The sequence below is a fragment of the Balaenoptera musculus genome, chromosome 10 (assembly GCF_009873245.2).
Source record: "Balaenoptera musculus isolate JJ_BM4_2016_0621 chromosome 10, mBalMus1.pri.v3, whole genome shotgun sequence".
NCBI lineage: Eukaryota > Metazoa > Chordata > Mammalia > Artiodactyla > Balaenopteridae > Balaenoptera > Balaenoptera musculus.
Window position 1 is genome coordinate 97,251,398 of NC_045794.1, and position 13,716 is coordinate 97,265,113.

At 54.0% G+C, this 13,716-nt stretch overlaps 1 protein-coding gene across 1 annotated transcript; it reads right to left on the bottom strand.

Moving 5' to 3' along the window:
* Nucleotides 1-20: 20 nt before the first annotated feature.
* Nucleotides 21-8,602, bottom strand: PMM1 (phosphomannomutase 1). The gene is made up of 8 exons (XM_036866084.1): nucleotides 8,044-8,602; nucleotides 5,815-5,932; nucleotides 4,610-4,686; nucleotides 4,387-4,478; nucleotides 4,092-4,191; nucleotides 1,870-1,945; nucleotides 939-1,054; nucleotides 21-556 (listed from the first exon to the last, which is right to left on the bottom strand). The coding sequence occupies exons 1-8, from the start codon at nucleotides 8,377-8,379 to the stop codon at nucleotides 434-436; spliced, it is 1,038 nt and encodes a 345-aa protein (XP_036721979.1). The 5' UTR covers nucleotides 8,380-8,602; the 3' UTR covers nucleotides 21-433.
* Between the last annotated feature and the right edge of the window lie 5,114 nt (nucleotides 8,603-13,716).

Genomic DNA, 13,716 nt, shown 5'->3' on the forward strand with positions numbered 1-13,716 from the left:
TAGCCATTCAGACTCCACACCTCGTTCCACGAAGTTTAGTATACGTGAGATCAAGTTCTCACAAGTATGCACCTTCCCCACTGCTCTGCGCCCCATCTAGGGCAGGGAAGCAGCGCGGGCTCTGTCTCGTACCAACACTCGCACACGCTTCCCGCGTAGACAGAAACCTGTTCTGTCCAGAAGTACGAGCAGCAGCTGCAGCCAGGGCCATCGGGGTGGAGGACGGGAGCCAGGCCCGCCAAGAGCTGACCAGCTGGGGGTGGCTGTCCGCACAGACCCTGGGCCCACTGAGGTGGGCCTTCAGCAGGTAACGTGAGGCAGGTGTCCTGGGCCAGAGGAGGGGCCCTGGCGCCCCCCCAACACCAGGGCCAGGGGCTCTCTTAGGCCCGGGCAGAGCTCTCTGGAAGTCCCAAGGGGCAGGTGTGGGCCCTGGTCACGCCTCATGGGCTGTCTCTGGGAAAAAGATCTCACGGCATCGCTGCACCGTGTCCTGCGGGGACACCACACTGTGGCCAACAGTCCGGGGGTCTGTGTAGATCTCAAAGTCGTTCCCACCCTGCACACAGAGGAAGGGCAGTGAAGGCATATGTACGCACGTGGTGCCTGGAGGAGGTGCCCAGGTTTGGGGCCCAACACCCACTCCGGCATGGGGTCCCCTCCCCACACCGGCTCCTACACAGCTGCCCCTCCTCCTGCTGCCTCAGAACCGCCAGGAGGCCCACCTCCTTCATCAGATCTGCCCTGACTTGCTGTGTGACATGGGGCAAGTGTCCAGCCAGCTCTGGGCCCCAGCCTTCCAATCTGTGTAATGGGGCTGGTGAGCAGCGGCTGTTCTCTGGAAGTTTCCCAGGAGGTCTGTTCTGTCACCCTGTGTCCTGGCCTCGATCTGGAGGTGACTTGGGGTGGGGGGACCTGGGCTGAGCCTGAGCCACACTTACGGGGCTGGTCTCGTTCCCAAAGAAGTGGATGGTGTCGAAGCAGTCCTGGTCCAGGCTGTCCAGGCAGTAGCGCTTGTCCCAGCCCTCAGGGAAGACGTCAAAACTGATCATGCCTCCTGTGGGGGTGGGAGTGAGGGTGGCAGACGAGGCTAGCAGAGGGGCGGCTCATGGCGACCTTGGGCAAGGCCCTTCGTTCATTCATTCATTCATTCAACAACCCCAGGGTGCCTACTGAGCACCAGGCACAGGGCACGGACAGACTCAGGATCCTCACGGGAGTTACGACCCAGGTGGGAGAAATGGGTGGTAAGTGACCAGACCACCTTTCAGATCATGTAAGTCAATGAAGGGGGCAGGGCGCGGGGGAGGGAAGCTCCCCAGACGGTGTGGTCAGGCGAGAGCTCTCCAAGAAGGTGACATTGAGCTGGACCTGAGCCAGAGTGGCAGTTGCCAGGGAATGATACAATCCCCAAGGCAGGAAAGGGCGTGGAGTGTCCCAGTGACACAGAAAGCTGGGAAAGGGCAGCGGCACAGGCATGCGGGCCCTGGGGTGCACGGAGGGGGCCTGGGTTTCATGAGGAGTGAGAAGGAGCCTCTGAAGGGCTCTAAGCAGGGGTATGACAGGGTCTGTTTTTCCGTAAGGATCCCTCTGGCCACTGTAGGGGATGGACTGTAGGGGGCGGTGGTGGTGGGAGACGCTTTGGTTTTTGACCTGAGCAACTGGGTGGGAGGTGTGGGTTGCCTGGGTTTAGGTGGGGAAGCCTCGGGGGGCTGGAGTTCCTGCCTGTTTTGGCTCAGCTTGCCCTTGCTGTGCCCGGAGGGCTGGGAGGGGTTTCTAAAGATGCTGGGGGGTGCAGCCTGGCCTTGGGAGTGAGGCCCTGGGGTGGGCTCATGTACCAGACCTTTCAGGCCCTCCAAGGGGTTGACGTACCTCGGGAGAACCTCAGTCCTTTGCCGGCAAACTCTGTTTTCAGGGCTTCCACAAACTTCTCCCGGATCTTCTCCTTCTGCAGAAGGGGAGAGAGCAGACTGAGGTTCTGTGGGCTGCTGTGGGCCAGGCCCTGGGCTGAGTACACAATGCATGTGAGCTCACTGAGTCTTCCAGGTGGATATCATGGCTCCCCCCACCCCCACTTTACAGATGAGGAAACTGAGGCTCAGAGAGGAGCTATGCCTTGTTCAAGGTCATCCAGCCTCAGTGGCAGAGCCAGGGCCTGAATCCCAAAGGCCTGTAACTGAACTCAGTGCCAGATCCTGCCAGTGGGGTACGGGCGGGGTATCCTGAAGGAGGCCTTGGAGCAGAGGCTCGAGGAGGAAGGTTGAAGGGATGGGACAGTCTGAGTCCCAAGTCACAGTGTCCACCTCAGGGCAGGGCTCAGCCCTGTCAGCTTCGCCCAGTCCGTAGGGCTGAAGGAGAATAAAGCATTTATATTAGATCTGCACTGGTGAAGGGTACACAGGAGATCAGAAGGTTCACGTCCCTCTCCAGTATCAGAAGAGGGCAAAACAAGACCCAAAAGACAAGAGAAGACCCTGGGGGTTGTGGGAAGAGTCAGCGTGTCCTGTCTCATTACAGCTCATGAGATGGGAACTGTGATTATCCCCACTTTACGGATGAGAAAACAGAGGCACATAGTAGTGAAGCCACTTTTCCAGGTAACTGGGCAAGTAGGAGGTGGAACTGGGTTTAGAAACCTGGGTGGCCTGAGAAAGGGCCACCTCTCAATATGTGCGTGGGAGGAGGTTCTCAGCCAGTGGTCCATCTTAACCACTCCACAAGAAAAGTCTCCATGCCTGTGGGCACTGCCTACCCGAAGCCTTGGGGCACAGGGTGGGAATGGGGATGAGCTAGGACATCATTGCAAGTCCCACCCAGCCTCAGGGAAACATCAGAGGGCAGCAGGCGGAGGCCCAAGTTCAAATCTTTGAGCGGCAACTAATTCCCTATGTGACCTTGGGTAAGCCACTTCCTCTCTCTGAGCCTCAGTTTCCTCATTCATAACATGGGTATAATATCATCTATTTCATTCATTCAGAAAGTATTTCTCAAGCACTTGTGTCAGGCATGTGCTGGGCCCGGTGGATCCAGCAGTGAACAGCCACAGAAACCCCAGCCCTTAGGGAGCTTACAGCTTCAGCTGGGGAGACAGAAAATAACCAAGATTTAAAAATAGGTGATACAGTGGATTAGAGGGTGGTGATGCCTGCTTGGGAGGAAATAAAACAGAGGAGAAGATCAGCAGGTACAAGGGGGTGCAATGTGTCGTGTAATGCTCGGGGAAGGTGACACTGAGAAGGTGACACCTGAGCGGATGTGAAGGAGGTGAGAAGGCACAGCCCTGAAGTAGGAAACTGTCTGCTATCTCTAGAATCAGCAAGGAGGACATGGCCGGAGCAGAGAGAGCAGGGGGAGAGCAGAAGGGCAGGTCAGCGGGAAGGACAGAGACGGGCCGTCGTGAAAAGGCTTGGTGGACTGGCTCCATCCCTGAAAGGGAGCGGGTACGTGGTGGGGATGACGAGCAAAACGCAAGTCAAGGTTCAGCGGGGGTAGCACATCCAAAGGCGACAGGGACCTTGGTGTGTTCCAAGAACAGAGGCACAGGGAGAAGGCTGAAGAGGGAGCCCTGAGCCAGGCAGACCCCTCGGGGCTCAGGACACCGCCGGAGGCAGCTGGGACATTGTCCCGTTGGCAAGCTGACCCATGGAAGGACTGTAAGCGGGGAGTGGATGGGGGCAGACAGATGTGCTTCAGAAGCTGCTCAGTGGCACTGCTGGAGAACTGACTGGCAGGGCTTTACGGCAGGGGGTGGAGGCACACACAGAGGCGAAGGGATCTGAGACCAACTCTGGAGGCTGAAACCCTAGACGTTACTTCTGGACTTGATGGGGGTGGGCAGGTGGAAATGATGCCCTAGGTGTTGCTCAGGTAAGTAGGTGGCCGGTGGTGCTGGTCACCAAGGGAGGGAAGCCAGCAGTGCTGGAAAGACGCAGAGGTGCCTACAACCATGGCGCATGGTAGGTATCCAAAAGGGTACTGGTTGAATCAGAACACCCACCCCCACCCCCCAATCCTTTTCAATGATGAGAAAATAAAGGCTCAGAGAGGCTGAGTGACTGAGGTCCTATAGCCTAAGGTTGCACAGTTGGTGGCACCTTGTCCAGTTCGGAGAACTCGATTCGCTCCTCCAGGGTGCAGCTCCGGCCAATGGGCGAGATGTTCAGCATGCCGTTCCGGAACTCGATGAAGGTTCCACTGGTGGGGAGGGGGCGGGTGGGAGGGCGGAGAGCCAGAGAGAAGGAGAAGGGCCCTCAATTCAAATCCAGCCCCACCTGGACATCAGGGGGCACAAGAAGCCACCCACAGGCAAGTCAGGGCCCATCTGAGAGACCTGCCCCTTTCCTCACTCAGGCCCAGGAGGAGCAGGACACAGGCTGGGTGGGACCTCACCGCTTCTTGGGCAGTCTGAGCAGGGCCATGTAGCGGAGGCAGAAGTTGATCAAGTCCTGCAGGAGTTCCTCCCCCAGGTGGTTCTGGATGGTCTGGGCAAGGGACACAGGGCTCTGAGTGTGGTGGGCACAGCGCTGCTCCCCCCCGCCCAGGACAGAAGCCACCAAGGGACTGTTCCACTGTGGAAAAGGGTCCTAAGGCCCCAGGGAAGGGGGGCACTGACCTGCTTGGAGAGCAGTCGTCCATGCTTATACTGCACCGTCCCGTTCTCAGCAAACACATAATCAAACTTCTCAATGACTTCAGGGCCATGTAGAGGCCAGGGGGAAAGAAAGAGTGTGAGACCAGGTACCCAGAGCCAAGCAGAGAGATGAAACCCACACCCCTTGGTCTGGCATTCAAAGCACACTTGTTCCATCCAAAACCTGCTTTTCCAGCCTCCTCGCCTTCTGCAGCTTGGTTTTTTCTGAACAAGCACACAAGCCAGTGTGCTTCGCTCTGGGCCTTTGCTCATGCAGCTCCTTCTGCCTGGGATGCCCTCCCCCTTCACTTCTTCTCCAAGATCCAGCTCCCTCCTCTGGAAGCCCTCCAGGACTTCCCGGCAGTGGACGTCATTTTTGCTTTGCGCTCTCACAGCCCCTCTGTATGGGGACTTCCCTTTCGTTTTACAACTTCCATCACTGTGCTATCAAGGCTGGCTGCAAGGGGAGTTTTTGGCTCTGACTGCCACAAGAAGTGGCTGGAGCACAGCCAGGAGGCTGCTGCAGGGTCAGGTGGGAGGTGACCACCTGCACTATGGTGGGGCCATGGAGATGGAGACATGGACACAGGGAGACATTTTGGACTTGCTGATGGAATAAACGAGGAGGAGGGGAAAAGGGAAAAGTCAAGGAAGTCTCTGGTTTGAGGAACTGGAGGCATTTGCCTCAACTGAGCTGAAACCGGGAACTCAGCTGAGAAAAGGGGCTCTGGGTCCACACAACTTCCTGGGTGACTTCAGAATCCTCCTCTGTTAAATGGGGTAATCATACCCACCTTAAAGCACGGTTGTGAGGATTAAATGAAAAGAAGTTAACACAAGGTCATTTTCAACAAATGGTAGCCATTACTGATTAGGCCCATTTTAAAGATGAGGAAATCAAGACTCAGCAGGGAGAACTGTGAACATAAACTATGTAAGGTCAGGATTCTGTCTGCTTTGTTCCCTGCTGTTTCTCCAAAGCCCAGCACAGTGCCGGGCACATAGTAGGTGCTCACCAAATGTTTGTTGAATCACTGAAGGAAACACCTGGCTGTTCACTCTGCTTCCTTTGCCCCACAGAAGCAGAACTGGGTCTTTGAAGGCACATTGCTCCAGGGATCTCACGAACTCCCCCCTCCTTCCACCCCCACCCCGAATGTGGAACTGGCTCTGGTTGCTCCTCTTACCTTCATCTCCCTCTCCCAGCTGCTCAGCAATCTTAGAGTAGTCAGAGCCGCCCACCACACCGATCTGCACCCTTCTTCGCAGCTTCTGCAGGAAGGCAGCCACCTCAGGGTCGATTTTCTGCAGGGGGGCAGGGAAGCACAGCATTCTGTCCGCACGTCTGGGACCTCCACTTAGACGTTACTCAGTGCTCAGAATCTTGGGAGCCCATGTTCCACCCAGATCTGAGGCAGGTCAAGGTTTAGAACCCAGATCTCCAAATTAGATGCACTTGGGTTCAAACTCTGGCTCAAGTCCCTCAATACCAGGATGACCTGAGCAAATGGCTCTGCCTTTCTTTGCCTTAGTTGTCCCATCTATAAAATGGGGATCATAATAACAACCATGTGGAGTAGCAACCATGTCACTGTTAAGGATTAAATGAGATAGTGCTTGGGAATGAATGAACAGTTAACTAGTGACTAATCACTTGAAAAGATTCCCCACCAAGGAAATGTAAACTCATGAGTTATAATCCATGTTTTCAAACATTCAGCTATTCAAAGCTGACAATATCTAGGGTGGACATAGGGGAAACAGGCACTCTCATATGTTGCTGGTGAGAGTGTAAATTGGTGCAGTCACTTTGGAGGGTAATTTGGCAAAATCTATTAAAACTTTAAATGCAAATACCCTGTCACACAGAATTGCCCAGGTGTATATGGATGTTCATTGGGATGGTTTATAACAGTGAAAAACTGCAAATAAGCTAGTCAGTCGGAGCATGGCACACACCTGCTCTGAAATTCTATACTGTGGTTACACAGAATAAAGCAGGGCTGTGCTTGCAACATGAGAGAGCCCCAAGACATGCTGTTAATTGTCAAAAGCAAGTTGCAGAAAGGCACACACAGTATGATGCCACTTACTAAAAACAAACGCACACAAAAAACCTTAGAACTTTGGGGATGGGGCTGGGCCTGGGATCCTGACTAGTCAGAGGGGACTTTACCCTCCTCTGTTATGTTTCCATCCTTTACAAGAGAATGTCTTCGTAAATACGTGTACAATTAAAAATTAACTTTTTAAAAGTGCTAAGGACAGATCCAGGTGGGCGGACAGCATTGACACTCTGTTCTTGTTTAGGCTATTAGGTTAGGGGAGCTAAGGGTCAGAGGGAGGTGTAGGGGCTGTTCCTAGACTCTGCTACCCTCCCTCCACTGTCTTCTTCCTCCCAGCCCTGAGGACCCTGGGAGCTCCTGGAAGGCCAGGTGGCCTGATTGCTTCCTGTGCCCCCAGGGCCCTCACATAGGGGAGGGGAGGCCAAGACCTGGGTTCCTATCAGCCTCTGCCCTGCAGCCTAGACCTGCTGGCTCCCTGCTCTAGGAGATCCCTCAGTAGGTCCTGGTGGACCCAGACTGGAGGGCAAGAAAGAGGCCTGCTTATCCATGCACCCAGATGGTGAGGGTGGGTCTGGGGGTTCATCCTGAGTGAGATCCAGAGGGAGAAAAACAGTGTGTGGAGCAGAGGTTGGAGCATCAACAACCCAGTGAGATGTTTTTAGAAGGAAAACTGCACTCCCACCCATCCTGTACCACAATATCCCCATGGGACCAGACTAGCCACTGCCCCAATCTCCAGGTGGAAGGAGCCCCAAAACAGCCTAAATGGTACAGAAGCCCGCCATCCTTCCCTCGGAGAGGAGGCGGATGGGGATGGAAGGGGGGGGAGAGGAGGGGAGGGGTTTGAGAAACTAAACGCAGGCCCAATCTTGCAAAGGTCAGGTGGGATGGCTCCGAGACCCCCTTGTCCCCCACCGATGGGGACCTAACGCTTGGGTGCGCTGAGTCTTGTATGGAACCCTGGGTTCAGACGCCAGCTTCGCGCTACCGGTGCGTCCTAGGGCTGAAATGGGGTGGGAGCCACGGCTGGGGAGGCGGGGGCGCCCCGGAGCCAGGCCTGGTGGGGTGGGGAGGGGACTAGGCCCCTGCTCGCAGCTTCCTCCCTCCAGAATCCGACCCACCCGCTCGCTCCCGGGCAGAACGTGGGCGCGGACGCTCGCGGGCTCTGACGTGGGGAACCGGGTTCCCATCACTCCCAGCAGAAGGCCCGGGGGTGTCAGGGGCCGGGTGTTGCCGCATCCCACACACGGTCCCGGGGGGCCTGGGGTCATGCCGCTGCAGGCCACACATTCGGCCTCCGGGTGTGCGCGTCACACTCCCGACGGGAGCTTCTGAACTTCGGGGCCCTACCTGGCGAGCCGGCGTGAGGGTACCGTCCACGTCAAACAGGCAGAGGACGCGCTCCTTCCTGCGGGCGCCCTCAGCGGTGACCGCCATAGTTGCAACTCCTGGCGCCCAGCTGAGTCGAAGGATGCGGCCCCCGGAGCGGCTTTGGGAAGAGTCTAGACGGGGCGGGGCCTGGGAGGGGCGGGACCAGCAGGCCAGCCCGACCTCGCCAAACGAAGAAGGGGCGTGGTCAGGGCTTGATCTCGGAGGCAGGGGGTGGCACGGACGGGGCAGGGGCGGGGCCTGAGCTGACTCGGGAGGATAATTCTGAATGCACCAGACGGAGAAGGGGCGTGGCATAGGGAGGAGCAGAGCCCAGCAGGTTCCGTCGGATTGTTCCAAACCAGACGGAGGCGGGGCGTGGGCCTGGGACCGGAAGTGAGGGATAGAACCCGGAAGGGAGGGGCGGGGCCAGAATGGCCCTTGGCGGGATGAGTCCGATTGCTGCTGACCAAGAAGTGGTTGGACTGGGGCGGGGTCTCGAGCTTGCAGTGCCGAGTCCCCGGGGGGAGGGCGGGACTCAGCGTCCACAACTGTCTCAGCGGCCATCAATCGCTCTAGGACTCACCGCCTCCCTGCTAATGCCTTTGACCTACAAATCTTGAGCTTTAAGAAATCTCCTAAAAAAAAAAAAAAAAAAATGTCCTGATGGCCTTTTCTCAAGGCTCTGGACTTTGCCAAACGGCCTGCCCCGACCCTTACTCCTCCCGCTGTCATTCTGTCCACCACATAAAGCGCAGCTAACGGTTTACTTCCTTTAAGAAACCTTCCTGGGACTTCCCTGGTGGTGCAGTGATTCAGAATACTCTTGCCAAAAAAAAAAAAAAAGAATCCACCTGCCAATGCAGAGGATATGGGTTAGAGCCCTGGTCCGGGAAGATCCCACAAGCTGCGGAGCAGCTAAGCTGGTGCGCCACAAATACTGAGCCCTTGCGCCACAACTACTGAAGCCCATGCGCCTGGAGCCCGTGCTCTACAAGAAGAGAAGCCACCACAATGAGAAGCCCGCGCACTGCAAGGAAGAGTAGCCCCCGCTCGCCCCAACTGGAGAAAGCCCTCGCACAGCAAGGAAGACCCAACGCAGCCAAAAATAAATAAATAAATAAACAAATTCATTAAAAAAAGAAGCTTTCCTGGACACCTCTCTATTCACAACTATTTAACCATCACGTTGACTTTGGAGTCAGTTCTAGGTGTCTTCCCAGCTTCACCAACCATGTGACTTTGGACAAGGCACTTCACCTCTCTGAGGCTTTGTGTCCCATCTGTAAAATGGGAAGAACACCACCTACTTTGTAGGGTTGCTTTACGCATGAAAAGAAATAATAAATATAAAAAAGCCCACATAGCTGGCCCTCTCCAAAGAAGAATTTGTATAGATGTGCTTGATTCTGTTACTAATTAAACGGCTATTTCATGTCAACAGCCTTAAAAATGTGCAGACCCTTTGAGCAAGCAATTCAACTTTTTAAAAAATTAATTAATTAATTTGTCTGCGTTGGGTCTTCGTTGCTGCGCGCGGACTTTCTCTAGTTGTGGCAAGCAGGGGCTACTCATTGCAGTGCGCGGGCTTCTCATTGCGGTGGCTTCTCTTGTTGTGGAGCATGGGCTCTAGGCGCGCGGGCTTCAGTAGTTGTGGCTCACGGGCTCAGTAGTTGTGCCCCACGGGCTCTAGAACGCAGGCTCAGTAGTTGTGGTGCACGGGCTTAGTTGCTCCGCGGCATGTGGGATCTTCCCAGACCAGGGCTCAAACCCGTGTCCCCTACATTGGCAGGTGGATTCTTAACCAGTGTGCCACCAGGGAAGTCCTCATCTTTTAGAAAATAAGAAAAGGAAAAAAATTGGGGATTGGTTAAATTAATTATGATCGATCCATCAGTAAGATGAATTGCTGTGAAGCCTTGAAAATCTGTGTTGTAGAATATTTAACATGGAAAAAGCATAATCCCATTTTTCTAATGGAAAAGTAGCAGACTGTCTCTGGATGTTGGTATTATGGCAAATTTCAAAGTCCTTTCCCCCCTTGGAAATGCATTAGCCGCAGCTTCGTCTTCTCTAAGATTCTCTATTTCTTCCTCCAGAAGCCAGAGCCAAAGGCCCACCTCCACTCCCCTCTGTACTCCTGTACTCCTCTGCCCTCCAGCTTGCCAGCGTGCCTGGGTAGGCAGGCGTTTTTGCTACATCCACCATCTTTGCCCTGATGCCTGTGATCAATTCTGGCAGTTTGGTCATACACACACTCCACACATCTATGAGTGGCACTGATGTGCACAATACTTTTGATAGGCCTGTTTGTTTTTCTGTCTTGGTAGCTGCGGTACCCTGAGGAGATAACTGGAGGCAAAGTCAGGAGAACCACAGTGAGGCCCCTGATAACCATAGGGACTTGCACAGGTCACCTTCCTTGGCTGGGCCTCAGTTTCTTTATCTATACAAATGGGGATGTAATCTCCACCTGCGGACAGTGACTGTTGCCTGCCATTCCAGTAAACAAAGAATGTTGACTGCCATTTCAGTTCTAGAAAGATCAAGCCGTCAGCCACTGCAGACGCCCCCACGCCTCACACCATGGTGGGCCCTGAGGGGAATTCAGGGATGGAGGAAAACAGGAAGCATTATGTACTTTGGAGACTGGCCCTAGATAATAAAGATGCGTATCTAGGGAATAATTTCAATGAGCCCAGACTCTTGCATCTTCCCATATACAGAAAAGCAGTAAAATAATTGAGATGTCTGTTTTTTTGTGATTAGCAATAATCTTTTGATGTTTTTTCCAGCAAACAACTCCTGTATATCCTGGCTCCTCCCTTACTTCTTTGGAGCAGGTCCTCAGAGCTTTCTGAGAGGCTGTCTCCCCATCTATAGTCCTCAGTAAGTTCCCCAAATAAAACATAACTCGCAGCTTTTAGGTTGTGGGTTTTTCTTTAGTTGACATAGTAATAACTGATATTTATTGATCCCTTACTATGTGCCAGCCCCCATACTGGACACTTGATCACATACCTTCATTCACTCTGACAGCATCTCTAGGAGATGTTACTGTCTTCACTTGGTGCAGAAAAAGGAAAGGGATGCACTGCACGTAGCACCTGCGTGAGGTACTTTCTGCAGGCAAAACATTTAAGAGGGCACCAAAAAGCTCAGTAACCAAAACAAATAGCATTTAAAAAAAATTACTGAAGTACAGTTGATTTACAACAAATAGCATTTTAATGTAATTTTTTTTTAATCAAAATTAGATGATGAACAAAATATCAAGAAAATTATTTTAAGGACAGGATGAATAACTGTGTCCAGCTGAGGAGCCATGCTGGAGAGGCAAAAGGAAAAATCTGTCTTTCTTTCCAGGCCCTGTGACAGAGTTTGGTTCAGTCATTGAACGACTGTTGTGCCAGACACTGTGCTCTGGGTCCCAGGAACACTGTAGGGAACAAAACAAGAACCCTGCCCTCAAGAAGCTTTTGTTTTCTGTAGGATGCACAAAGCAAATGGAACCATCTCCATGGGAGGGAAGACTGAACTCGTTTTTCTGCACCTCTTGTTCCATCTACATCTGGTTTCTATGACTCTGGGTGCTGGCAGGTCCCAAGACCCCTCCCAGGGTCCACCTAGTCTAGAGCCTGTTGGTGGGGCTGGAACTGCCTCGATTAATCTCTGATATCTCACAGTCAATACCTGTTCCTTTGCTTAAGAATTCCTAGGGAACTGGGTAAATGCAGATACCTGGGTCCCACCCCTGGTTCTGGGATCTGGAAGCTGTAGGGTGGGGCCCACAGGGCAGGGCAGGTTTTTTCCTCCTAGGGTTCGATCCACCTTTCCAAAGACAAACAAAGATAAGCTCCCTGACAGTAGCATGCCAGTGCCTTAGATCTGTAGTGAACTAGTTTCCTTACAAGTACCTTTCACAGTCTCACCCTGGATTTTCACCACAACCCATTTCACAGATGAGGCCTCTGAAACTCAGAGGGCGACGAGTGAATTGCCCTGAGGCACAGACTCAGGAAGACCAGGTGGGGTAGCCCTTATGGCCATCAGAGTGTCCCTTTAAGAGGGAGGCTCATCCCTGGCAGCTGGTGCTCAGGGAGGCCCCAGGGAGAGGGAGGAGCAGGATTGGGGAACTGGGGCTGGGAGGTCTGGCCAGAAGGATGTTTCCAGAGCACCAAAGGAAGCCAGGCCTGAAAGCAGGGGGCCTGAGACCCCAGCCTGGCAGAATCCTGATCAGAAAGGAAGACTCTTGGCTCCTCTGGGCCAGACAGTGGCTGAGGTTTGGAGGTTAGTGACTTCTGTGTTTGCTTTGGGCAGTGTAGCTCTTCCCTTGCGCGTTTCACTTACTTTTGTTAAGAACCCTCTGAGGTGAGTACCCTTACACTGTATAGTCAGTTTCCAGAGGTAGGTACTGACACCAGAGATGTGAAGTGGTTCTCCCAGAGTCACAGCAGAGCCAGGATTCTCATTCAGTTCTGTTCCCCCAAAGCCCACACTTTTCCCTGACCCTGGCTGTTGGTAGAAGGCCAAGTGTCCACATGTTGCTGAGTGAATGAATATAGGAGGTGTTGACCCTCTTTTTCCCTACCTGGAGTGTGGCCTTCTGAGGGGAGGCAGTCCCAGCCCCAGGGGCAGCCTCGGTATAGTGGGGGTAGAGTCAGACCGACAGTTCCTAGGGCTGCCCCTCCACAGCCAGGTGACCTTGGACAGGTGCCTCCCACTCTGAGCCTGTTTCACATTTATAAATGGGGCCACCACTGCCAGCCTCTCTGAGCTGTCAGGAAGACGAGGGGTGCAGGGAAGGAGAAGTGCTTAAAGAGGCTCTGCAAAGAACAGGTCAGGGCTGGTTGCTGGCTTTAATTCCATCTCGGTTCAGGGGCAGTGGGAAGTTGGAGAGACTGTGGATGTGAGCTGTCTTTTTCTCCATTTTTCAAAATGCCAGCAGTGCTTACATTGTTTTCATAATAAATAAGTCCATTGAACTTAAGCTGAAGGGCGCATGCTCAAAGGTGGTGTTTGTGGAGGGGTGGAGGCTGTTGCTGGGTTGTCATAGGCCCCCTTGGGGCTCCCTTAGCCAAAGACAGTGGGGACAGGGATGGCACTGCCCCACCTGGGGCTGGGGGGCAGGGGCAGCAGCCCCCCAAAACCTGGTGTTAGTGACCTCTGCAGGTCAGAACTCAGCCCCAGGACTGTGAGAACTTGGGCAAGTCACTCCTCATCTTTCAAACTTCACTTGGGGGATGAGGCTGGTGGGACAGGGTGTGGCGGGGGCAAGTCTCCCTGGAAGGGGCCTTCGAGGCTCTCTGATCCAGAAACTACCAGATGCAGAAACAGGCCCAGAGAAGGGATGGCTTTGATCAAGGTCTCTGAGGCAGAGGCTCCATCCAGGTTGGTCTGTGTCCAAGTTCAGGGTTTTTATGATCTTCCCTCCCCTGAAATGTCAGCCCTACCAGGACTGAACTGGTGGATTGATTCACTCGGAGAAGCCTGCTCTGTGCCGGGCACTCAGGTAATCAGAGCCAGGCCCCGCCCTTGGGGAGCCCCAGCTGCGGAGAGTGTGCTAGGAGGCATCTACAGGGTGGGGGGTAGAGGTCGACCCTGGGTTAGGGAGAGGTCAGGAAGGTTCTGTAGAGGAAACGCTGGTGCTGCTTT

Excerpts from the sequence above, each read along its gene's own strand:
- PMM1 (XM_036866084.1), bottom strand. The coding sequence starts at position 8,379 with ATGCCACGCCCCTTCTCCGTCTGGTGCATTCAGAATTATCCTCCCGAG. Across the intron at positions 4,687-5,814 it reads GCTGGGAGAGGGAGATGAAG|TCATTGAGAAGTTTGATTAT; the intron begins GTAAGAGGAGCA and ends ATGGCCCTGAAG. Across the intron at positions 1,055-1,869 it reads AGGACTGAGGTTCTCCCGAG|GAGGCATGATCAGTTTTGAC; the intron begins GTACGTCAACCC and ends CCACCCCCACAG.